The sequence below is a fragment of the Acomys russatus genome, chromosome 23 (genome assembly GCF_903995435.1).
Source record: "Acomys russatus chromosome 23, mAcoRus1.1, whole genome shotgun sequence".
Classification (NCBI taxonomy): Eukaryota; Metazoa; Chordata; class Mammalia; order Rodentia; family Muridae; genus Acomys; species Acomys russatus.
Window position 1 is genome coordinate 18582284 of NC_067159.1, and position 24448 is coordinate 18606731.

General features: G+C 41.1%; 1 protein-coding gene across 2 annotated transcripts in view; it reads right to left on the minus strand.

The window, feature by feature from the left end:
- Mfsd14a (major facilitator superfamily domain containing 14A) overlaps window positions 1–12644 on the minus strand; it is a 32260-nt gene extending 19616 nt beyond the window's left edge. Inside the window, exons 1-2 of one of the 2 annotated variants that reach the window (XM_051166031.1) lie at window positions 12409–12643; window positions 1565–1660 (exon numbers count right to left, since the gene is read on the minus strand). In XM_051166031.1, coding sequence (XP_051021988.1) covers window positions 1565–1660; window positions 12409–12492 — 180 coding nt within the window. In that variant the 5' untranslated portion in view covers window positions 12493–12643. Of the gene's footprint in view, window positions 1–1564; window positions 1661–12408 lie in introns of both variants that reach the window. The other variant, XM_051166032.1, reaches the window with a different exon arrangement.
- Between the last annotated feature and the right edge of the window lie 11804 nt (window positions 12645–24448).

Below are 24448 nucleotides of genomic sequence, written 5' to 3' on the forward strand. Positions count from 1 at the left end.
TCTTAACCACCAAGCCCTGTATCTCCAGCTTCTGGGACATCCTTCTGTTAAGTACAATAAAGACCCAGGGAGCTGAAGCTGGGATTCTGCACAAGTCCTCAAGGTGTAGTACTTCAGCCCTTAAACTGCTTTATCAGGACTGGAAATACAGTTCAGAGGCAGAGAGAGCGCTTACCTAGCTAGAAGCCCTAGATTCATTTTCGCAAACAGGCTTTCAGGGCAGGAATTTTGGAAATATCACTGAACAGATAACACATCCTAATTAATTGTCTCCCTAATGGCAGAGATAAAAGCCACCAAGAAGCTCCATGTTCTTATCAGGGCTAGCTGGGCAGTAGGATTTCAGGAGCACCTTCACATTTCCATTCTGTGTCCAGCTCCTATGTGAGCTGAGGCAGGAGAGTTCCAGAGCTCCAGGAGAGCCTGAGCAGCATAGCAGGAAGCCTTCAAGAGGAAGACTAAGCACCATACAAACTTACAGTCTGAATAGCTAATGACACATTTAAAGTAAATTAGCTGTACTTTTTTTTAAAGAAAAGAATCCCAAAATATAACTCTAAATATATCATTGAGAGAACTATTCTGATGGTTTGTTATAAACAAAAACCACTTATTTGAAGATGATTATGGCCTATGTATTCAAAGTAGCCTTGTTAAACATCAATATTTTATATATAAAAAGCAATGGTTATGTAGGTGTAGATAAATCTGCTAAGCAATTTATAGACTCTTGCCATCTACTTATGGAGTTACCTAATTTTTTCATGAACAATCTTTAAAGTTTCATGTGTATAAAATGATCAAGCTCATGACTATACATGCAAGTAAGCAAACTGCTTTAAAATTGGCTTCTAGGGGCTGGAGGAATAGTTTGCTGGCTAAGAGCTTTCAGTAGCTGCTCTTCCAGAGGCTCACAGCCATCTGTACTCATTTCCAGGAGCTCTAATACCTCTGTGCGGGCACCAGACATGCACGTGCAAAGGCAAAATACCCATGCATGTAACATTTGAGATTTTGTAAACTGCACACTGAAGCTAATTACTCTTTCCCAGATACAGACTCCTTCATAGAATCTCATTCTATCTCCTTTTTCTGCACTGACAGAAGAATATTAACTGTCACCCGAGCCGTTCAGTAAACAGCCTTCTACAATCCCAAATCTAGGAAAATGCAGGGAACGTCACTTTTAGCCATCATAGATCTTGCTCTCAAATAAAAGAAACTTGTCTTGGGAAAACAGAGCAACACAATTTACCTCAAAATAATTATGTTGAGTAATATGAGCCCTAGATTTCAACTTCCCTAAGCCTACCAGTGTAAAAATCCCTCCTCTCTATCTAACAGTGGTGATTAAGTCTCTGCGTGGACACATCCAATTGGGCAGGCCCATCCACACACCTGTGCCACACCTCTAGGTAAGGGACACTTATGGGTTGGAGGAGGTAGTAAAAGTAGTAAGTATAGGTCACTTCTTAAGAAACGATCAGTTAGTATTGGTTAACCAAAAGAAAACAGGCCATCTTTACTGCCATAGAAAAGTGGTATACACATTAAGATTACTTACCACCAATGTGGGTGCTGTCAGTAGTCCCCAAGCAAAAAACTCCAAAAAGATGACAATCACCGCATGATAAACACTAGGGGAGCCTATTCCTTGAGGCTGTAGAAAGACATATTTTCAAAAAATTAAAAAAAAAAAAAAGTAGCAGTGTATTCCTGAATAACCAACAATGATGATGGTATTCAACACTTACTGATTAAGAACATACAGGCACACACTACCTTAACAGTGCGGATAGTTAGTCTAAACTGCTGCTTTGGACTCTTTAACTGATTTTAATATTTCAGACGAGGATGTGTATGTAAACAAACATCACAGGCATTTTGTCATAACAGAGAAAAGCTAGCACACACATACAGCTTAAGAAGAAACTCCAGGGGTTAATAGCACTTGTTAACTTGTTACCTTCCAGGTGCCTGGCTTTGATTCCCAGCACCCACATGCTGGGTAACAACCACCTGGAATTCCAGGTCTATGGGATCCCACACCCTCTTCTGGCTTCTTCAGGCACCAGGCACATATGTGATACAGACACACATACAGGCAAAACACCCATGCATAAAATAAAAATAAATAAATCTTAAAAATAAATATAAATAAATCAGTGGATGGGTAGGAAGAAGCAACTGCTCCAGAGCCCAAGTGGACACACAATGAATGCCACACCACAGTATATTACTTTAGGTATAGCAATTAAGCTCTTTTTTTTTTTTTTTTTAATCCTAAGGCATAACAGAGTAGTTGGTATATAATATCTAATGCATATAACCTGATCCCTACTGACAACAGTCATGGGGTTGCTAGGTGACTTAGTGTAGCCTACACACAGTCCTGGACTAACAATGGCTCAACTTACTGTTTTCAACTTTACAACAGAACAAAGGCAATACATACACATTCAGAAAAAACAAGACTTCAAATTTTGACTTCTTTCCAGAGCTTGGGATATACAGCATGACACTGGGCAGTGGCTGCAAGCCACAGCTCCCCAGGCGGCAATGTAATCAAGGCCTAACAATAAAAGTTCAATAGTATACCCAGAAGTGAGTACACTGGATGATACTGCCTAAAAGAGCCCAGCCTCTCAATAGTGTGCTATGAGCCACAGTGCCTTCTGGTCAATTTTACTTATGGAAAACAAAAATATTAGTGTTTGATTTGTATACATATTGGTATTCTTGTGTGTCCAGGGCTGCATTAAAATCCCTCAGGAGAAAAGCACCTGCAGTAGACAGTGCCAGGAGCACCCCTCCAATGCACCACTTTCCCTCTCAGTGGGAAGGATACGGCCATCCCACCATGTAGAGCAGCAGGTTACAGTATCTGGATACCCACAAACTGAACTCATTAAGACCGTAAAACTAAAACTTACAAATAGCTAAGCAAATCCTAACTGTCATCAATATTGAGGATGGAACCTAATTTCAGGACTAGTTTTAGGGTCACAATGTCTCACTATTTTAAAGTAATCTCCAACAACAACAAAATAATTTCACATAATGGATTTCCTAACTGCTTTTATACCTTGAGAAAGTCAACCCACTATGAAGGATAAGCAATAACATCTACTTTCAAAAGGACAAAACCAATTTCAAGGATCTTGACGCTCCCTAACTAAAAGCATCAACTCCTCAATTTTGGAGGCTAAGCATCAAGCCCCGGGCCTCACACATGCTGAACACGTGCTCTACCATCAACCTTAAATCTTATTCTTATTGATAAACTGAAACAACATTAACGACAGCTTGTGCTTTTAAATAATTGAACATTTTAAATTATATGTATTTGTCAGAATACTACTTCAGAAAAGCTATAAAACTTCAAACTTCTGGCAGCTAGAAGCAAATTAAACTACCTACAATAATCTGCAACTTTTGGCAGATATCATTATTAAATTGGTAAGCAGTACTCCTGACTATATTTGTTTGAACAAAATATATCATCTGAAAAAACTGCTTGCTAATTTATCCACATACACCCATCTAAAGCCAATACTGAAGAAGCATAAGCTAGGAAGGTACTGCTTACACATACCTACCACAAATAGTGGAGCTGGTACTCCATCCCAAGAGATTCTGGGGGTTTTTTGTTTTTGTTTTTTGAGACAGGGTTGCTCTGTGTAGCCTTAGCTGCTCTGGACTTACTTTGTAGTTCAGGCTGGCCTCAAACTCACAGAGATCCTCCTGCCTCTGTCTCCTGAGCCCTGAGACTAAAGACATGCACCGCCATGCCCAGGCACATTAAATAAAAATAACAAATCTCTAAAGTAGTCTGGCACAGTGGTACCTTCCTAGAATCCCAGCATTGGTAGAAACAAAGGATCAGGAGTTCAATGTCATCCTCATATAGTGAAGTTCCTGGCTAGCCTGGGCTACATGAGACTCTATCTCCAAAAAAGAAAGTCAGTCTTCCTAAGTTACTATACAAAACTATACTTTTTCATATATAAATATATGCATTACAGACTAGATCACAGCAAGATGGAAGGACAGGTAAAGATGGAAGAAGAACTGACTCCTGAGGCTTGTCCTCTGACCTCCACACACGCACTGTGGCACATGTGCGCATACTCATGTACACATGCTTACATAAATGGGACAGTGAAAGCATAAGACCTTATTTGAAGCTCCCTGGCTTTAGAATGTCCACTCTACCTGATGAGTGGAATTGAAATATTGAAATTCACTGGGATGTGTATGGGGACTGAGCAAGCATTTAGATGGCTACCTTAATCTTGCTGTGTAATGATTTTATTTGTGAATTCACTACAATGAACTGATTTTATTTAATTCAAAGAAATATCTAGTTTATCAGCGGTGTAGTCTGATGCCTACATTTAAAAAATGCAATGAAGATCTTATAAAAACAAGTGAGCGTGGGCTGGAGAGCTGGGTCAGTGGTTACGACCGCTTGCTTCTCTGCCGAGGGCCTGGGTTATATTTCCAGCACCACACAACGGCTCACGGGCGCATGTCATTCTCTGACTTCAGTCCCAGGGAAGCCATATCTCTGGCCTCTGAGAACACCAGAGCACACAGCACACTAACATACATGCAAGCAAAACACCCATATGCATACAAGAAATGTAAGTCTAAATAAATGAACATAAGTACTTTTTAAATCTACCAAAAATTACATTTCAATAAAATAACTCATGTGAGTAGTTGTGTAGCTCACATCCTTTAATGGCAATGTTATAGTTAACTCACATTACAAAAGATAATGATTTAACAACCAAGAGGATATATTCTGAAATGTCCCAAGTTGCTTTTAGTCCAACCATCTTTCTTTTTGTCTCTTTGAGACAAGGTTCCATATAGCTCAAGCTAGCCTGAAGTTTGCAGAGTATGCCAAACTAGCCCTCTACTTCTCAGTCCTGAAGCTTCCCCCTCCCTAACGGTGCTGATTTTAGAGGCATGCCACCATTCCAGCTTTACTTCTTAATCTTAGAAACTTTAACATGTTCACTATGTTTTTAGATGCAATAAAACTTACAGCTAAGACAGATTGTGGTGGCGCATGCTTTTAATCCCAGCACTTGGGAGGCAGAGGCAGGTGGATTTCCATGGGTTTGAGGCCAGCCTGATCTACAGACTGAGTTCCAGAACAGCCAAGGCTACAAAGAGAAATACTGTCTCAAAAAATCCAAATATCGGGCTGGAGAGACAGCTCAGAGGTTAAGAGCACTGGCTGTTCTTTCAAAGGTCCTGAGTTCAATTCCCAGCAACCACATGGTGGCTCACAACCATCTACAATGAGCGCTGGTGCCCTCTTCTGGTGTGCAGGCACACATTTGGGCAGAATACTGTATAAATAATAAATAAATCTTTAAAAAAAAAAAAAAAACCAACCAAATATCAAAACAACACAAACACTAAAAACAAAAACCAAAAAACTTAGGGGTAAACTTTTTACTGCTACGTACAGACCCTTCAGAAGCACAGTCACCAATGGCATCATTACTTTTATAGGTAAAATGGCAGTCAGTAGATTACAGACAGAATTTAACATATAGTAAGTTACTCCACAGTTACTTATACTGTTCTCAAACAGACCCACTCTTAAATTTGAGAAAGAATAATAAATGGAGGAAGAACTCAAAATCAGAAACAAGAAGCTAAGATCAGAAACAAGAAAAGGGTGTCTACTTCCTTCACTTACTCAAAATAGTGCTGAAGTCTTAGCTAGAGTAGGAAGATAAACAAAAGGGACACAATTTGGAAAGGAAAAAGTCAAATATTCCTATTTGTAAATCATAAACTTCTTTAAATTAGAGTCCGAAGACAACTCTTAGTGCTGATAAACACTTTCAGTAACATACAAACATTAGTAGCCTTCCTATGAAGAAATAAGTAATATTCTGAGAAAGAAAGCAGGAAGCTGGGTGTGGTAGTGCGCACATGTAATCCCAGCACTTGCAAGACAGAGGCAGGTGGATCACTGTGAGTTCCAAGTCAGCCTGGTCTACAACGTGAGTCCAGGACAGCCATGATACCACAGAGAAACCCTGTCTTGAAAAACTGAATTAAAAAAAAAAAGCAGGAAAATAATCCATTCATAACTGTCTCAAAATAAATAACTATACAGGGGCCAGAGAGATGACTTAGCAGGTTAAGATCACTAGCTGCTCTAGCAGCGCATCCAGGTTCGTTCCCAGCACCCACACAGTGGCTTACAGCACCTGAAACTCCAACCTCAGGGGATCTCATGCTCGCTTCTGGTCTCCAAGGTCACACCAGGCACAATGTCATGCACAGCCGTACATGCGGGCAACACACACACACACACACACACACACACACACACACAGCCTTGGAGTAAACATAACTAAAGAAATGAAAGAAATTATAATGAAATCTGAAAACACTGAAGAAAGTAATAAAAGAGGACACTAGAAAACAGAAGAACATCTCATGTTCGTGGATTGGAAGAATATTGGAAAAAATAACCATCCTACAGATTCAATACAACCCCCATCAAAATTCCAATGCCATTCCTTAAACTAGAAAATGAAAAGAAAAATAAATAAAAATATTCAAAGCAACCCTTAGCGGAAAAGACCAAAGCTAGGGCATAACAATACCTGATCTTAAACTATATGACACAGAGACATAGTAACAAAAACAGCACCATATTGGCACAAAACAGTCATGGAGTTAAAAAGAGAGTAAAGGAAAACCCAGAAATAAATCCACACAATTACAGCCACTTAATTTTGGACAGATATATAAAAACATGTACTGGAAAAAGGAAAGCCTCTTTTAACAAATGGTGTGGGATTTCCAAATCTAGAAGAATGAAACTGGATCCCTCGATTGCACCTTGCATAAAAATCAACTGAAATGGATCAAAGACCTGAACCACTGAACCTGAGGTGTAGGCAAGTTACTGAAAAAAAAAAAAAAGGACATCAATAGCACAGGGGGAGAAATGTCAAGAATTGATAGGTGATTGCATGAAATTAAGAATCTTCTGTACAGCAAGGATGGACACAGCCTAAAGAATGGGAAAAAATTCTTGCTAAGTATATACTTGACAGATGACTAACAGGTAGAATACACAAAGAATTAAAAAAACTAAACAGTAAATCAAACAACCCAACAATACCTGGACAAATGAAATCAAGTTGCTGTCTGAAGATGATCTTCAAACAACCATGAGAAAATGTTCCATTTCACAGAGAAATACAAACTTAAATTACATTGAAATTCCATCACTTAAATCAAACTGACAGTTATATTTTTGTGATGCCTCTGATTTTTTTTATTTAAATAATTTATTCAGATTACATCTCAGTTGCTATCCCCTCACTTGTATCTTCCCATTCCCCCTCCCTCCCTCTTTCACACTATTCCCCTCCCCTAGGCCTGTGACAGAGGGGACCTCCTCCCCACCATATGACCACAGCCTATCAGGTCTCATCCAGGTAGCCTGCTTCCCCTTCCTCTGAGTGCCAGAATAGGGGGTCTAGGTTTACTGCATGCATTGTCCATGGTTACAAACCAACAGCTATTAAGGGAGAATAAATAACAAATGCTAGCTAGGAAGCCACCAAAAGAAAATCTGTATGAACTACAAGTGGGGATGAATATAAGGTATTCCAACCCCTGTGGACATCAGTATGGAGGTTTCTCAAAACACCACAAACACATCTGCCACAAGGCCAGGGTACCACTCCTCGGTATTGCCCAAAGGAGCCCAAATCCACACATCACAGACACTTGTACAACATTACTCACATAAATTAAGCTATGGGAGCCTAGACAATCCCTTAACAGATGAGTGGATAAAGAAAACCCCTCTCTCTCTCTCTCTCTCTCTCTCTCTCTCTCTCTCTCTCTCTCTCTCTCACACACACACACACACACACACACACACACAGCAATTATTGTCAGCCATAAACAACAACTAATATAGCCAGGTGATGGTGGCACATGCCTTTAATCCCAGCACTTGGGAGGCAGAGGCTGGTAGATCTTTGAGTTTGAGGCCAGCCTGGTCTACAGAGGGAATTCAAAAAAGACAGCCAGGTCTACACAAAGAAACCCCTGTTTTGAAAAACCTAAAACAAAACCAACAACAAAACAACTAATATGATTTGCATGAAAATAGGTACAATTGGAGACATTAGATGAATTAAATGAGGCCCAGAAAGACAACCCATGTTTCCTCTCATGCATGATTCCTTAATTTTATAGATACAGGAAATCATGGAAGTAGAATTAAATTGTCTAGTAGACCAGAGAAGACTTGGGAGATGGCAGAAAGGGGAAAGGTAAGGAGGATGGGGAGCGACATGTCAAATGTCCTTGTGTAATAGAGTTCTATGTATAATACATATAAGGCAAATGCGTTTTAAAAGATAAAGTGGTATGTCTAAAAAAAATTACTTCGGAGCCAGGCATGGTGGCACACGCCTTTAATCCCAGCACTCGGGAGGCAGAGGCAGGTGGATCGCTGTGAGTTTGAGGCCAGCCTGGTCTATAGAGTAGAGTGAGTCCAGGACAGCGAAGGCTACACAGAGAAACCCTGTCTTGAAAAACCAAAACCAAAACAAAAAACAAAATACTTTCATAGTCTTAATGTATTTCACATGAACAAAAGAGTGATTTCTTTTGCTGCTGTGTTTGTCTAATAATCTTTTGCTTTCTATTCATATACTGATACATTGTATATTAATATATATTTATACATATATATTTGGGAATGTTATATTTGCATAAGTATATCCTTAATATACGTAGTATAAATACTAAATACATCTTCCCTTAGTTTTAATAAACTTAGTTAACTACTTAAAAATAAAATTAGGGAGAGTATAAAATCTGCCAAGAAAAATATAGCAAGAAAAAATTGCAAACAATTTCAGTCAACTGATCCAATTTAAAACTCCTGATACACGTTGGGGACTGCAGAGTACTTGCCTAGCATTTGTGAAAACCTGAGTTCATTTCCAGCAACCTCAACAGAACTTCTCATACACAACTTACTGTGATTTACCTCTGCTTTACACTACTTAAAGCTGCAAGAAATTAGCCTTATCCAGACCCCAGAACAGGCTGAATACAATTTCAAGGGGGAATAAATTAGCAGCACACCACTAGGGTGCTACTTAATGGGAGAGCACCTGCCTAGCATGTGTGAGGTCGTGAGTTCAATATCCGTCACAAGTAAGTTATGACTAACCTAGTTCATTCTGGAGTCATTTCTTCAATTGATAACTATAAACCTACTCCAATTTTTGCCAAATCACTAGAAAATACTGGTTTCAACAATAGTAAAATTGGTTACATGAACTTAGAACACTAATCTTTTTTTGTTTTGTTTTTGTTTTTCAGGAAAGGGTTTTTCTGTGTAGCCTTGGCTGGCCTGGAGTCGCTTTGTAGACCAGGCTGGCCTCAACTCACAGCAATCCATCTGCCTCTGCCTCTCGAGCGCTAGGATTAAAGGCGTGAGCCACCATGCCCGGCAGAACGTTAATCTTAAAAAGAAAAAAAGAGTCTCAGATTCATCGTTGATAACTATGTCGAATACTATTGAAAGATCTTCCTAGCCTGACCATAGTCTCAAACACCTGCCTCTGAATGGATCCGATGGTACGTCTGTAAAGGCTCAAACTGTAATGTCAAGAGCTCTACAACAATCCACAGCAACACACACAAGAGGAAAACCAAAGCTAAATTTTCACTTTAAAAAGGAGATGGGGCAAAGTGGGGAGGACTGGGGAAATGGCCCAGTGGTTATTAAGATCACCTGGTAGCAGCTCTTGCAGAGCACCTACAAGGTGGCTAAAACCCCCAACCGTAATTCCAGTTCCAGGGGACCTGGTGTGCCTCCACAATAACTGCACTTACACACTGAGGTATACATCCAGGCAAAACACCCGTACATATCAAATAAAACCATAATGTTTACACCAGGAGTCTAATTTACATGTAGAGGGGCAGAAAAGCAATGCCATCGTTAAAATTAAACTCCTCTCTCTCCCTCCCACCCCCCCCCACGCTATCCACTGTAAGAGTAACTTTTATTCTACAGCCTAACTGTTGTCTGGGAGGCTTACTGTCTCCTGCTAACCAGGCCCAGCCTCTGAGCCTGCTTAACCAGGCCCGGCCCAGGTACCGGTAATCTTAAAAATGGAAACTGGCCAGGCATGGTGGTGCATGTTTTTAATCCCAGCATTTAGGAGGCAGAGGCAGAGGCAGGCTGTGCATTCAAGGCCAGCCTGGTCTACAAATCAAATCCAGGACATTCAAGGCTACACAGAGAAATCCAGTCTCAAAAAAAAAAAAAAAAAAAAAAAAAAAGAAAGAAAGAAAGAAAGAAAGAAACTAGAGAGAGGGCTTAGCCATTATGAGCACCTGCTCTTGCAGAAAACTGGTGTTCCGTTCCTAGAACCCATATGGCAACTCATAACTATCTGTAAATCAAGTTGCAGAGGATGTGATCCCCCTCTTGGACCTCAGGCACCAGGCAAGCACACTAAGCACACACATACATTCAGGCAAAAACGTGTGTGTGTGTGTGTGTGTGTGTGTGTGTGTGTTTCAAGACAGGATTTCTCTGTATAGCCTTGGCTGTCCTGAACTCAATCTGTACATCAGGCTGGCCTTGGACTCACAGAGATCCCTCTGCCTCTGAAGGTTGGGATTACCACTTGGGAAAGGACAATGCTCTAAGACCTCAGCCCTCAATTAAAGTTTCATTGATTTAATGTACCATCAAGACATTTTTACTAATAAAAAGTAGTATTTTGTGTGCTAAGACAAGCTACAAATTCACTGTATCTTTATAAATAGCAGACCGGCAAACAAACAAACAAACCTCTTCCTGCCAGGTATGATACTGCACACCCATAATCCCAGCACTTGGAAAGCAGAAGTGGCAGGATCATAAGTTTAAAATCATTCTGTGCTACGTGAGACCTTTTCCCAAACAAACAAAGCAAAGAAACAGTCTCTCTTCTAAAAGTCAGAATTTGGAATGAATCTTCTGTAGGGCTGACACAAGGCTGTAAATGTGATCTCCATTGTCTCTTTAAAATAAACAAACAAAAACTTCAATCCAAAAGAAGCCATTAAACTACAATTTAAAGGTCTATTTCTTAATCAGTTTCAATTCTTGTCTTTTGCAAAGCATACTGATTGTAAATATCACCTGGTTTTGTAAAATATGCTTTGTTAAAATTTTGTCTTTGTATACCTGACAACGACAATATACTTTCCTCCCAACAGAGTTCCTACCAACTTGGTCAAAACAGCTAATGTGAATTCATCAAAGTAATATTTTAATCTGGTACAGTAAAAAGGATACGGGAAACATCAAACTTTCTTTTTTCAACAAATGTCAAAGCTATGACAACTAATAAATATGACAGTTAACCGAACATATTCTAAAATCGTTCCATATGTCCCAAGCTTTCTAAATTCTGGCAGTTGGACTAGGCCACGTTCTGAAATGTCAAAAGAGAGTTGTCATTTTATTTCAAACTGAATTCAGCAAATCGTCTGTGGTGGCCCACTTACTTTAGTGCTCTGCTACCATCAATTAAAGCTCCATTAAATTACAAGCAAATGGAAAGGAACCATGTCTCAACTTCACCGCAAACAGACACCTCTTACTTTTCCATTCTATTTGCGAACGTGATACCAAATGGTTCAACAAAGATCTGAGTGTAACAGTAGGAAAATCTCAGCCCAACAAAAAGCGTACGTTCGTTGTCCAGTGACAAATCCTACATCCACTTCTGGTAAACCACTGCACACTGCATAAAGTTTACTGTGAATAACGAATGTCTAAAAGGCACGTTTTTTAACCTCAGCCCGCCTGCCAGAGTCTTTCCCTGATCCTCACGCCATGACCATTTCTAAAGACTGTTATTTTGAGGCATAAGGTGATGATTTCTCTAAAGGAGAGGATGTGTAGGCAGGCCCCAGGTAGTAAGGGTAAGGCTTCGGGCACCCGGAGAGGAGGCGAGTCCACCCCTGGGCAGGGTGACCGAGGCCGGGCCGGCTCCCGGCGACAGCGAGGGGACAACGCACGTACCCTGGCCCAGCGGGCCGCGGCGGCAGAGGCCACCCGCCACAGCATACGGAGCGCAGGACTGCCCGGCCTCCCCGCGCGCCGCGCTGGGCCTGGCGAAGCTGCCGAGGGGCTAGCGCCTTCTCCCCGCGGCCGGGCGCACGTGGGCCGAGGCCGCGGGCTCCGGGAGGCCGCGGGCCGAGACGGCCGCGGCGCCAGCAGTGCGGGAGGGCAAGGCGCTCCCGGCCGGGGCGAAGGCGGAAGCGGAGGGGAGTGAGAGCTGGGCCCGCTCCGGGGCCGCCCTGCGCCGCGGAGCCAGGACTCACCGTGCCTCCGTCCTTAATGATGATCTTTTTGGCCAGCATGATACTGCGGTTCGCGGCCCGTTTCTTTTTCTTCCCCTGGGTCATTTTACCATCCTCGACTCCCGGCGCTGTAACAGCCACTCAGGGGGCGGGCGGCCCCAGCGGCGAGTGCGGTCCCGCCACTACTGCCGGGCCGAGCCGCTCAGGGCGCACGCCGCCATCTTGAGGGCCCGGCCTGCCTCCGGCGGCGCGTCACATCGTGCGATCGGCTGAGTCGCCTGCCCCGCCCCCTGACGCAGCCACGCCCCCGCAATGCGGCCACGCCCCCACGCTCTGCAATAGACTAGGGCAGGGTGGAGGCCGTGGGCTGGGCTGGTCAGCTGCTCCCTTCTTTCTAAGGTGCTTCGCTGTGGGTATAACTGTTTCTACTGCACAGATGAAGGAAAGTAAAAAAGTTATTACCTGCTCAAACCTGACAAATAGTTTCTCAGAAGCTCTAACTAGGCGTCCTAAGGTATCGGCATCCGCGTTCCCACCAAAACAGAACTGAAGGGACCGGGCAGCCGTTTTCCAGGAATGGTTGGTATTTTAGCTGTTGATCGGATGCTCCGCTAGGTCATGCTGGCGTACATACCCACTAGTCCCAGGACATTTTATTCCCTGCCAGTCTAAAGGACATATGGCACATTTCATAGGCTCTTTAAAAAATCAGGCTGAGCTCTCTTACTCTCTCTTCCTCTGTCTCTGTCTCTCTGAGGTACTCCCCCCCCCCCCCTTTCTGTCCGCATGCTCACTTAAACTCCTCATCTAATCATTAAAAAAATCAGGCTGACAAGAACACTGCTAGAAAGAGCATAGACACATTTATAATATGAAACATAAACTACCACAGCGCTGACATTTATTTAGAGGTAGAAGCTCATTGTAGATTAGGCTGACCTCAAACTCAGACATCTGCCTGCTTTCCATGCTGTGTTCAAAGGCATGTGCCATCATGCCCTACAAAATTTTTATTTTGGTAAGATAAATTTATTGTGTTGAAAACCTTTTTGTTAACTATACCTTCAGGGCTAGGTAGTTGAAAGAGCACAATGCATGCTATCTACCTTCAAACTGTTCGATGAAGGCAAGCTGGTGGCAAACCAAAATGTGCCAACAGTGATGGTTCTAGGTAAGGTATGTTCACAAACTCAATGGTATTCCTCCTGGAAGAAGTGGATTGGGCTCACCTGCTTGTGGCTTGGTTACTGGTGTGCCCTTCTGTTTTAACAGCGCAAAGCAGAAGGGACAGCACTGACGTCAGATAGGCTAAGACATAAAAGGCACTGCATGTTTTTGCTAGGCTTTTCATCCATTCCAGACAAGGGTTGTCTCTTGGTTTGCCATAGAGGAGCTATGGAGAGTTCCAGCTGTTGAGGATTTAGGCATGCTTTGTGGATCAGTAGATCTCTAGGCCTGGTCAAGCCTTGGGCTGACTGCGGACAGCCTGACTACAACTTTGAGACCTTCAGCTAGGACTACCCAGCTTAGCCACAGTCCTGGGCTGGGGATGTAGTGGGTTCTTTTGGAGTGCTTGTCCTGTAAGCACAGGACTGCAGATTCTATCCCCAACATCGAATAAACCCAGCATGGAAGTGCATGCCTAAATCCTCACACTCAGGAGAATCAGAAATTCAAGGTCAAATCTGAGACTATCCCGGGATATGAGACCCTGCCTTTAAAAAGGGGGGGGGGGGGCAAAGGCCAGGCTTGGTGGCACATGCCTTTAATCCCAGCACCTGGGAGGCAAAGGCAGGTGGGTTGCTGTGAGTTCGAGGCCAGCCTGGTCTACAAAGCAAATGTAGGACAGCCAAGGCTACACAGAGAAACCCTGTCTTGAAAAAAAAAAATTGGGTGGGGGTAGATTTTTCAGGCCACCAAACTCTGGGGCTATTTGTTACATGGCTAACGTAACTAATAGACAAGGTAAAGGAGAAAGCTTGGGTACACATAAATGTGTGACTTATTGCAACTTTCCTGTAAATTTCAAACTTCAAAATAAAATGTTAAAAATAAACCTGGCTGGATGTTTTGTTCATTCTACTATGCTGACAAGAAATGGAAAATGAACTGATTTTCACGGATGGGAGAAAAAAAGCATCTTGGCTGATAAGTAAGATGTTTTTTCACCATACTTACTTTAAAAATAAAATTCTCACATAGAAACTCTTCTTTGAAGTCCATCTTGAAGCTGTTGAATGGAATGGACTTCATAACTAAATCCCAGGGATTTATTCTGGATGGGTGTAAAGGGTTGAGACCATTTGTAGTAAACTGGGTGTGGTGGTGCACACCTGTGATCCTGGCATTTGTGATGTAGAAACACATTGATCAGGTGTTCAAGGCCAGCCTCTAGAGCAAGTTCAGTACCAGCTATGAACTACATGAAAGCCAGACTGAAAAAAGAAAATTGTATGGTTACTCCAACTTTCCATAACCTCTCAAAAATCATACTTCAGCTATACCAAAAGGACTTTTAAGATATGGCTATTGGTCAGTTATTAAAAACTATTTGAATACAACAATACTTGTCAGTTTTTTTTTTGTTTTTATTTAGTTTTTTTTTAATACTAGGGTTGAAAAATAGTATGTATGTTCCCATCACAGAAATAACACAACTAAAAAAAAAAAAGCCGGGCGGTGATGGCACACGCCTTTAATCCCAGCACTCGGGAGGCAAAGGCAGGTGGATTGCTGTGAGTTCAAGGCCATCCTGGTCTACAAAGCTAGTCCAGGACAGTCAAGACCACACAGAGAAACCCTGTCTCGAAAAACCAAAAAACAAAACAAAACAAAACAAACAAACAAAAAAAACCCCAAAAAAACCAAAAAACCTGGCAAGATAGAAGGACAATGAGAGTTAAAGCTGACAAAAATAGAAGTTTAAACAACAACAAAAAGAACCCTGACAGCAACGTGAATAGGTATAGAGGAAATCACTAAGAATAAACAGACCTCAGAAAAGAAAGCCTTACAGAACAGAGAACATGAAGATTGAGTAGGAAAAGAACCACAGTAAATATAGTGACATACATATTTGCCTTTCAGAAGGAAACAGAGCTATAAGCTTGTGGAAATTATTCCCCACAGAAGATGCTTGCAAGTGGAATGGGACAGACACAGACATGAGAACTAAGCAAACTTCTCTGTGAACTATGATTTTTTTCACACAAAGTTTTAACTTTTGAATAAGGTAAAAAAAAAATGGCTTATAGATACAATAATAAAAAGATTAAATTTACAAAATGATACAAATAAAATGAGTGAACCTATTTTTGTTACACTAATAACCATGCAGAGAACTGAAATCTATTAACTTTTTCCCCCCTGAGACTGGGTCATACTGTGTAGGTCTGACTGGCCTGGAACTCACAAAGAACCTCCTGCCTCTGTCTCCTGACTCCTGGGATCAAAAGTGTGTGCCATTATGCCTAACTTTACATTAACTTAAATACATGCCTTGAATATACATCTTCAGTGGGCAGGCTACATTCTAATAATAAACAAAATTGCAAATAAAATTTGAATTTTACACAGTATGTTTGTCACTAGAATACTGGTGTTATATCATTTAAATTCATAATAAAAAACAAATATGTTAATTTTAGAAGTCAAATTATTTGACTGTAAGAGGATAGTTACATATAACAAAAAACATGATATTAAACTTTACTGTCTGTTAGAGAAGGAAATCTCTTGTGTCTATATGGAAGCATGACCTGTCAATAAAAAGCTAATGGCTAGCTGGGTGGTGGTGGTGGTGCACCCCTTTAATCCCAGCACTCAGGAGGCAGAGGCAGGCGGATCGCTGTGAGCTCAAGGCCAACCTGGTCTACAAAGCAAGTCCAGGATAGTCAAGGCTACACAGAGAACCCCTGTCTCGAAAAACCAACCAAGCAAAAAAAACTAATGGCCTATAGCTGAGGCAGAAAATAGATGATGGGCCCGTTGTAACCTGGTTAAACCTTTTCTATAATCATAGCCTCTCCATTGAGTCCAACTTTAGTTCTTAGCACAACTATAAATCCTCTATTAACACCTACTTTTGCCTTTAGCATAACAGAAACCATTTTATCTTTAAGTCTCCATTTTGATCATGGGATAAAATAAAAGAGTTCAAGTTCTCAGGCTCTACCTGTCTGGAACAACAACAACAACAACAACAACAACAACAACAACAACAAAAAGAACAGCCTTTACTTACAAATCAATAATCCAATATCTGCAGTCTGGATAAAACAATAGATGACGAATGCATGTTCTGTTAGGGTTGGGGTAAAAATGAATGTATGTTCTGTTAAAAGTTAAACCACAATGGGTGTTCCTGTCTTCCAGAAAGCTGGAAAGCCCTCAAGAACTCCCCTACCCTAAAATCCCAGCCAATGAACTTAAAGTACTTTGTCTAGTTACCTAGAGACAATGAACATAACATAATAAACCTGTAATTTAAATTATTTTTCCTAGGTCAGGAACAGGCTATAAGAGAATGTGATAAATTTTTTCCAAATGAAAAGTCAGAGAATGAGCCAGGCATGGTAGTGCACGCCTTTAATCCCAGCACTTGGGGGGCAGAGGCAGGTCAATCAATGTGAGTTTGAGGCCAGCCTGGTCTACAAAGAGAGTTCCAGGACAGTCAGGGCTATTACACAGAGAAACCCCATCTTGAAAAATCAAACAAAAAAAGTATTTTTCCTGCTTGTCTTTTTTTTTTTTTTTTTTCTTTAAAAACTCACTTTGAAATTGGCTCAGGGGGGGCTGGAGAGATGGCTCTGCATTTAAGAGCATTGTCTGCTCTTCCAGAGATCCTGAGTTCAATCCCCAGCAACCACATGGTGGCTCACAACCATCTATAATGTCATCCAATGCCCTCTTCTGGCCTGCAGGTGTACATGTAGGCAGAGCACTGTATATATAATAAATAAATAAATATTTAAACAGATGGCATGAATTAAAAAAAGAGAGAGAAAGAAAGAAAAGAAAATGGCTCAGGCACACAGACTGGCTCCAGAGCCCAAGATGTAGCCCTGATGGGTCAACATTTGTTCAGCACTCAATAAATTTTTATCAATTTGACTCTGGTATTCACATGGTTAGTGTGCCACTATTCCCAAACCCTAACAGGACATCTAGCAGGCAGAAAGGATTCTGGAATAGAGCCAGGTGCAGGAGATAACCCCCTTTACCCCCCCCACTAGGGGTGGGATGTGAAGAGAACAGCTGGGCAGAGGTAACCAGCTACATGGCAGAATGCAAATCAGAATAAATGGGTTATTTTAAGTTATGAGCTAGTCAGAGAAGAATCTAGCTATATGGCCAAGGTATTCGTAAAAAAATACTTTGAGTCTAATGAGTCATTATTCCGGGAGTTTGGGGCCAGGAGAAAAACCATGGAAACAGCCTGTAATCCCAGCATTCAGGAGGCTAGGGCAGGACTAAAGCCTATATAAAGCTGCTCTGAGAGCTCTAGGCTAGCCTAGGATACAATGTATATTTTCTGAAAATAAAAGCAAAGAAACCCCACTTCACAAATTGAATTTGAAATACTGATTTACAAAATAATTTTAATCCAGAAACATGGATACTCTGGCTCAAATACAGACAGGGCATTAATCCCAGGAGAGAGAGGCAAGTAGATCTCTGAGTTCGAGGCCAGTCTGGCATAGAGCAAGTTTCAGGTAAAGGAATGTTTAGGTGGTGCACATCTATAACTCCAGCACTCAGAGAGGCAGAGGCAGGTGGATCTCTGCGAGTTCCAGGCCAGTGTGGTCTACGAAGTGGGTCAAGGACAGCCAAGGCTACACATTGAACCCCTGTCTCAAAAAAGCCAAAAAAAAAAAAGAAAATCCTAGGTCCAGGTGTGGTGACACATGCCTTTAATACCAGCACTCAGGAGACAGAGGCATGCAGATCTCTGAGTTCTAGGCAGTTCTGTTCAGGCAATTTGGTTAAGTCAGTGAGTTGAGAGGCATTGCAATGAAGTTGAGTTCATTGAAGTTGAGTTCATGGAATTCAGAGACAATTATGAGCATGAGAGTTTTATAAAGAGAAGTTGGAGAGAGAGAGAGAGAGAGAGAGAGAGAGGGGGAGAGAGAGAGAGAGAGAGAGAGAGAGAGAGAGAGAGAGAACAAGCTAGACATAAGTGAAGACAAAATGTGCCAGAGAACGAGGAGGTAGATTAGAAGAGATTACTAGAGTTTGAGAACAACCAGAGCAATTCAGTGAGAAACTTTGAGTAGCCAGATTTAATCAGTTAGCTTGGAGAGGAGTTTGAGCCAGAACAGTTGAGTTTAACCAGCCAGCCAGAGTTCAGAAAGAACAAGAAAAAGTGAGATTATTCAGCAGTAAATCTCAGAGGCTGAAAACATTCTAGGCCTAGATTAGATTGTACAGAAGCTAGAGTTTCTAGGACTAGGTTAGCAAACAAAGGCAGTAAAACCTCTGACATGACAATTAAGACAGGAGAATACAAGATACTTTAACACTGATTGAAATGCACTGTCTTAAAAAGATGGATTGTTGGGGCTGAGAGGTAGCTCAGTGGTTAAGAGCACTGGCTCTTCTTCCAGAGGTCCTCAGCTCAGTTGCCACAAACTGGCTCACAACCACTTGTAATGGAATCTGATTCCCTCTTCTTGTCTGTGTGAAGACAGAGAACTCATATAACTATCCTTGCCGAAGACATTAACCCAGAGAAAATTTAGCCTATGTTCTAGCTTAGAGAGAGAGAGAGAGAGAGAGAGAGAGAGAGAGAGAGAAGGGAACAAGTCAAAGGACATAAGCACAGTATGAAAGTCTTTGATTCTTCAAAAGTCCCAGCCTGGGGAGAGCAATAGAAACTGGGGAACAATGTTTTAGATGAAACAGAAAACACAAACTTCAACTCTATCCTCGCTAAATCAAAAATCCACAGGAGCCTATTTTTAAGACAACCGGAAATATTTCATTATGAACTTCATAAAATCTGTATTGTTTTCTTAACTGTGACAACAGAACTGAGGTAAAAAAAAAGGAAAATATTTTGGGGGCATACAAGCTGAGACATTTAGGAGTCATGTGTCCTGACAGAAGAGAAGCTCAAGAAAATGCTAGTTAAATTTGGGTGGCATGTTACTCTTTTAGATTTATGTCTGCTACAAATTGAGAAGCTAGGTAATGTTTAAGTTTTTAAAAATGGTCCTAGAGATAGTCCAGAGGCTAAAGTGCTCAGCTCACCTTGAGAAGACTGAAGCGTGGTCCCTAGCAACCACATCTGACCGTTTACAGCCCCCAGTAACTCCGACTTCATGGTATCAGCACTTTCCTCTGGCCTCCATTGGCACCCATCCTCACGTACACTTATCCATAGACAAACATACACTCATATACAGAATTAAAACTTACACTTTCCCCCTCGAGGGCAGGTGAGATGTCTCAGATGGTAAAGGTGCTTACTGCCAAGCCTGATGACCTGACTTTGATACCAGAACTCAATTTTACATCCACAAATCGTCCTGACTTCCACATGGGTATCATAATACCTCCGCCTCTCTCTCTCTCTCTCTCTCTCTCTCTCTCTCTCAAACACACACACACACACACACACACACACACACACACACACACACACACACTCAATGTTCTTAAATGTGGTTTAATGGAGTGGAGAGATGGCTAAGTGGTTAAAGCACTGGATGTTCTGCCAAAGGACTGGGGTTCAAGAAACCAGTTACAGCTCACAACTATCTGTAACTTCTGTTCCACAGGGTCCAATACCTTCTTTTGGCCTCCTTGGGTACCAGGTACGGAAGTGGTGCAGAGATCTACATGCAGGCAAAATGCCCATACACATAAAATAAAAATAAAAATGTAATTTTACAAATTCTTTTAAATGTTCTGCCAGGTGTGGTGGAGCAAGCTCAGTCCCCAGGAGGCTACCGGAATAGGAAACATTTGAACTAAGACAACCTAGGCTAGGTCATGAGATACTGTCTCAAAACTAAAATAAACAACAAATGGAGGAGGGTTTTGTTTTGGCTTTGTTTGTTTTGTTTTTGAGACAGGGTTTCTCTGTGTAGCCTTGGCTGTCCTGGACTGGGTTTGTTGACCAGGCTAGCCTTGAACTCACAGAGACCTGCTGCTTCTGCCTCCGTGGCTGGAACTACAGGCATGAGCCATGGCACCCAGCTACAGAAGGAGTTCTTTAACAATGCCATCTGTGTGAGCTCACAGGTACAACCCATGAAATTTCCACAGCTACACTGGCACAGTCCATCACACCATGATTAAAACTACATAAATGTCACATAAAACCAAAATATTTAACATGAAGTCAAACTTAACTGATAAGGAAAATGGAGAGAAATAACAAATAGATGGAAAACGAAACCTCATAGATATAATTAAAAAGAAAGTAAGGAAAGAAAAGAGGGAGGAAAAGAGGGAGATCGGGACAGATGCTGGAACTGGCTGCTAGACTCTAGGCTGAGCGCTGAGAATGGTTCAGAAGAGTAGGGGACTGGAAGAACCCAAAGGGTTCAGGAGCCCTGCAAGGAGACCAAGGCTGGTGGATCTGGACCCAGCAAGGCCTGCATAAACTGTTGCACCAACCACGGCCAATGCATGCAGTAAACATAGATCCCCTGTTCAGATACAGCCAATGGACAGCTCATTCTCCACAGTTGTGTGGAGAGCAGGGACTGCCTCTGACATGAACTCTGGTGCACCCATCTGATCACTTCCTCTTGGTGGAAAAGCCTGGCACACAGAAGAAGGGGAAACAGGATATCCGGATGAGACTTGATAGGCTGTGGTCATATGGTAGGAGAGGAGGTCCGCTTCCGCCAGAGGTCTAGGGGAGGAGAAGAGGGTGGAAGAGGGAGGGAGGGTGGGAATGGGAAGATAAGAGCGAAGGGATAACAACTGGGATGTAATGTGAATACATTGTAATACATTTTTTTTTTAAGAAAAAAAAGAAAAAGGAAAAAGAAGAGAAAGAAAAGGGGAGAGAGATGAGACAGGTTTCATTGTGAAAACCAGGCTCACCCTCAGACTTGCTTGCACCCCACACTGGCCTCAAGTAATCCCATTGCCTTGGCCTCTGAAGTGCTTGGATTACAGCACTGTTATCAGTGCATCTAGCTTGTGATCTGCTTCTAGCAAAAGAGGCTTTAAAAAAAAAGATTTCTCTCTCTCTCTCTTTTTTTTTCCCAGACTGGGTCTCACTACGTATCCCTGGCTGTGCTATAACTCCCTATGCAGACTAGCATGGTCTGAAACTCAAGAGATCTGCCTGTACCTCCCAAATGCCAGGATTAAGAGTGTGCCACCATGCCTGGCAAACTTTTATTTTTATTTATTCCTCTATTTTTTATTTAAGGCAGGATCTCACTTTGTAGACCAGGCCAGTCTCAAACTCAGAGAGATCTACCTGCCTCTGCCTCCCAAGTCCTGGGTTAAAGACATATGTTACCACACCTGGCTTTTATTATTTAAAATTATATGTAGGTATGTGTGCCTGCATGTGGGTATATGTACACATAAGTAAGGGCTGGTAGAGAACAGAGGCCTCACATCTGCTGGAGCTGGAATTACAGATGGTTGTAAGCCGCCTAATAAGGATGCTGGAAACAAAATGCGGGTCCTCTGTGGGAGAGCAATAAGTGTTCTTAACCCCTGAGTTATTTCTCTGGTTTCAAAAGAAGTATGCTAACACAGAAAATAGCAGTGAAGATTTTCACCTAGCACTTTTCATGAGGACCAACAAAAAACAAAAACAAAAACCAACCAACCAAAAACCTTTGATTTTAAAATGCTGAGATTTTAACCTTTCTGTTCTTAAAGTATCCCGTGTGTGGCTCTATCAGGGTAGAAGTAGGATAAATGTGTGTGCTGCTACTTAACTATGGTCTCTTCCACATGAATGTCACAACAGGAGTACTGCACTCGGGCAGTGAAGAAAAGATCCTGAGTAACTACTGAAACTGCCGGCAGCAAAGAAGTATTTTATTTCAAACAAAATACTTTCGAGCTGTAATGACTATAAATTATAGGCAGAGAAATTCTAACCTTTGAAATAAAAGCTAGTCTCTGACTAACACAGAGAGAAGGAAGCCAAAGTACATGTGATAAAAAGTTACCAAGAGATAAAGATGGCCGATTCATTCCTGAAATATAAAAATAAGAAACCAATACCCAGATTAAATTAGACACAGGGAAAGTGGAAAGTGGAAATATAGGAAAATATATAGTTATTTATGAAAATAATCTATTTCCCTTACCTATTAAATACAGATAATAATGGATACCAAAAAATAACATGAAAAAATTTATCATATTTATCATTTAAAAAGCCACTTAGTAAAAGAGTTTATACATCCCTTTGAATTACATATTCATAAAAATTTAAACATATAAATCACATTTCCAAACCCCAAAGAATCACTTTATGTGAATACAGACATATATCAACTTAGGGTCAAAATAATTTTTAAAATATTGTTTTAAATCACAACAAATTATGTCTTACAAGAAAAGAAACAACAAATGGACACTGATACACAGCTGGTAAAGTCTCAACCCTGAATCAGGGTACAGGTGTCACAAGTCACTTCAGCAAGTACTGTTCATTGATGCTTTGGTAGGATACTTAGTGTCACGGTGTTAGATAGTACATTGAAAGAGCAAACGTTGAAACAACCAAAAGCCAGAAAAAAAACCAAACCAAACCAAACAAAAGAAAACCCAATTTCAAGTATGTACCTAAAGTTGTAAATTACAGAAATACTCCATAAAAGTCAGGTATCTATTTGGTAAAGCAAGGCACATAGGACCAGATTGTGATCAAGGTGCATTTTCTTTGGCCCTATAACTACTTTAACTATCTTGAGATTCTTGAGAAGACATTAAATATAACACAAATGCTTCTTATAAATCCCATGCAAAGATATGTCAACAGTAATCAAATACTTTTACAATGAATGTTTAAATAGAATATGTGATGATAAAGCCTTTCTTTAAAAACAAAACAAAACTCAAATATGAGTGGTAGCACACACCTTTAATCCCAGCACTAGCCCTGGCAGTTCCAGGCCAGCCAGGATGACATAGTAAGACCCTGCCTCAAAAAGACAACAAAATGAAAACACCTCAGTTGAATGAGGGTATTATGACATTTTAAAAGTTTAGGGTTAAGAACAGAATGTCAATTTCCTTTTGTAATTTCTTAATAGATTGTGGTTTAAATATCAAAGTGTCTTTTCCTTTATATGAAATTCTGTGGCAGTCCATAGAAATTGGTGTAAACCTTTAGATTCTGCATCCTTAAACTATATATTCTATTATAAAAGTAACTTACAACTTGAAAACCACTCAGTAAAGAGCTGCTGTTGCTGCACTGAAGGGCCGTCTGTGGCATCAAGCTTTCCCCCAATGTGCTGTGCCTAATTTTTATACAGCTCTCAGCTGGCACTCCTCCCCATGAAATCATACATTCTTTTAGTGAAAGTAGCTGAGAAATAACAAGTACACTTTTAAAAGCATAAGATTTAAATAATCAGAGTTATTATAAAAGCATGACACAATAACACCTTTGAATGTCATCAATACACAAACCACATTACACAAAGTTTCAGTATGACAGAATCTGGCCCACTTTCCCAAAATATGATTATTTCCTTACAAATTTTTAAACTATACATTCAGCCTAATTACATTTTTGTTTTGTTTTTGGTTTTTTTGTTTTTTCGAGACAGGGTCTCTCTGTGTTAGCCTTGGCTGTCTTGGACTTGCTTTGTAGACCAGGCTATCCTCAAACTCACAGTAATCTTCCTGCCTGCCAAGTGCTGGGATTAAAGGCATGAGCCACCACACCTGGCCCCAGCCCAATTAAAATTTTTAACTGACTAGAAAACAAAAATATAAATGACTTGTGGAGGCAGAGGCAGGAGTATCTCTGTGAGTTCAAGGCCAGCCTGATTTACAAAGAGAATTCAGGACAGAGAAACTCTGTCTTAAAAAAGCAAAGGGAGGAAAAAAGAAAGAAAGA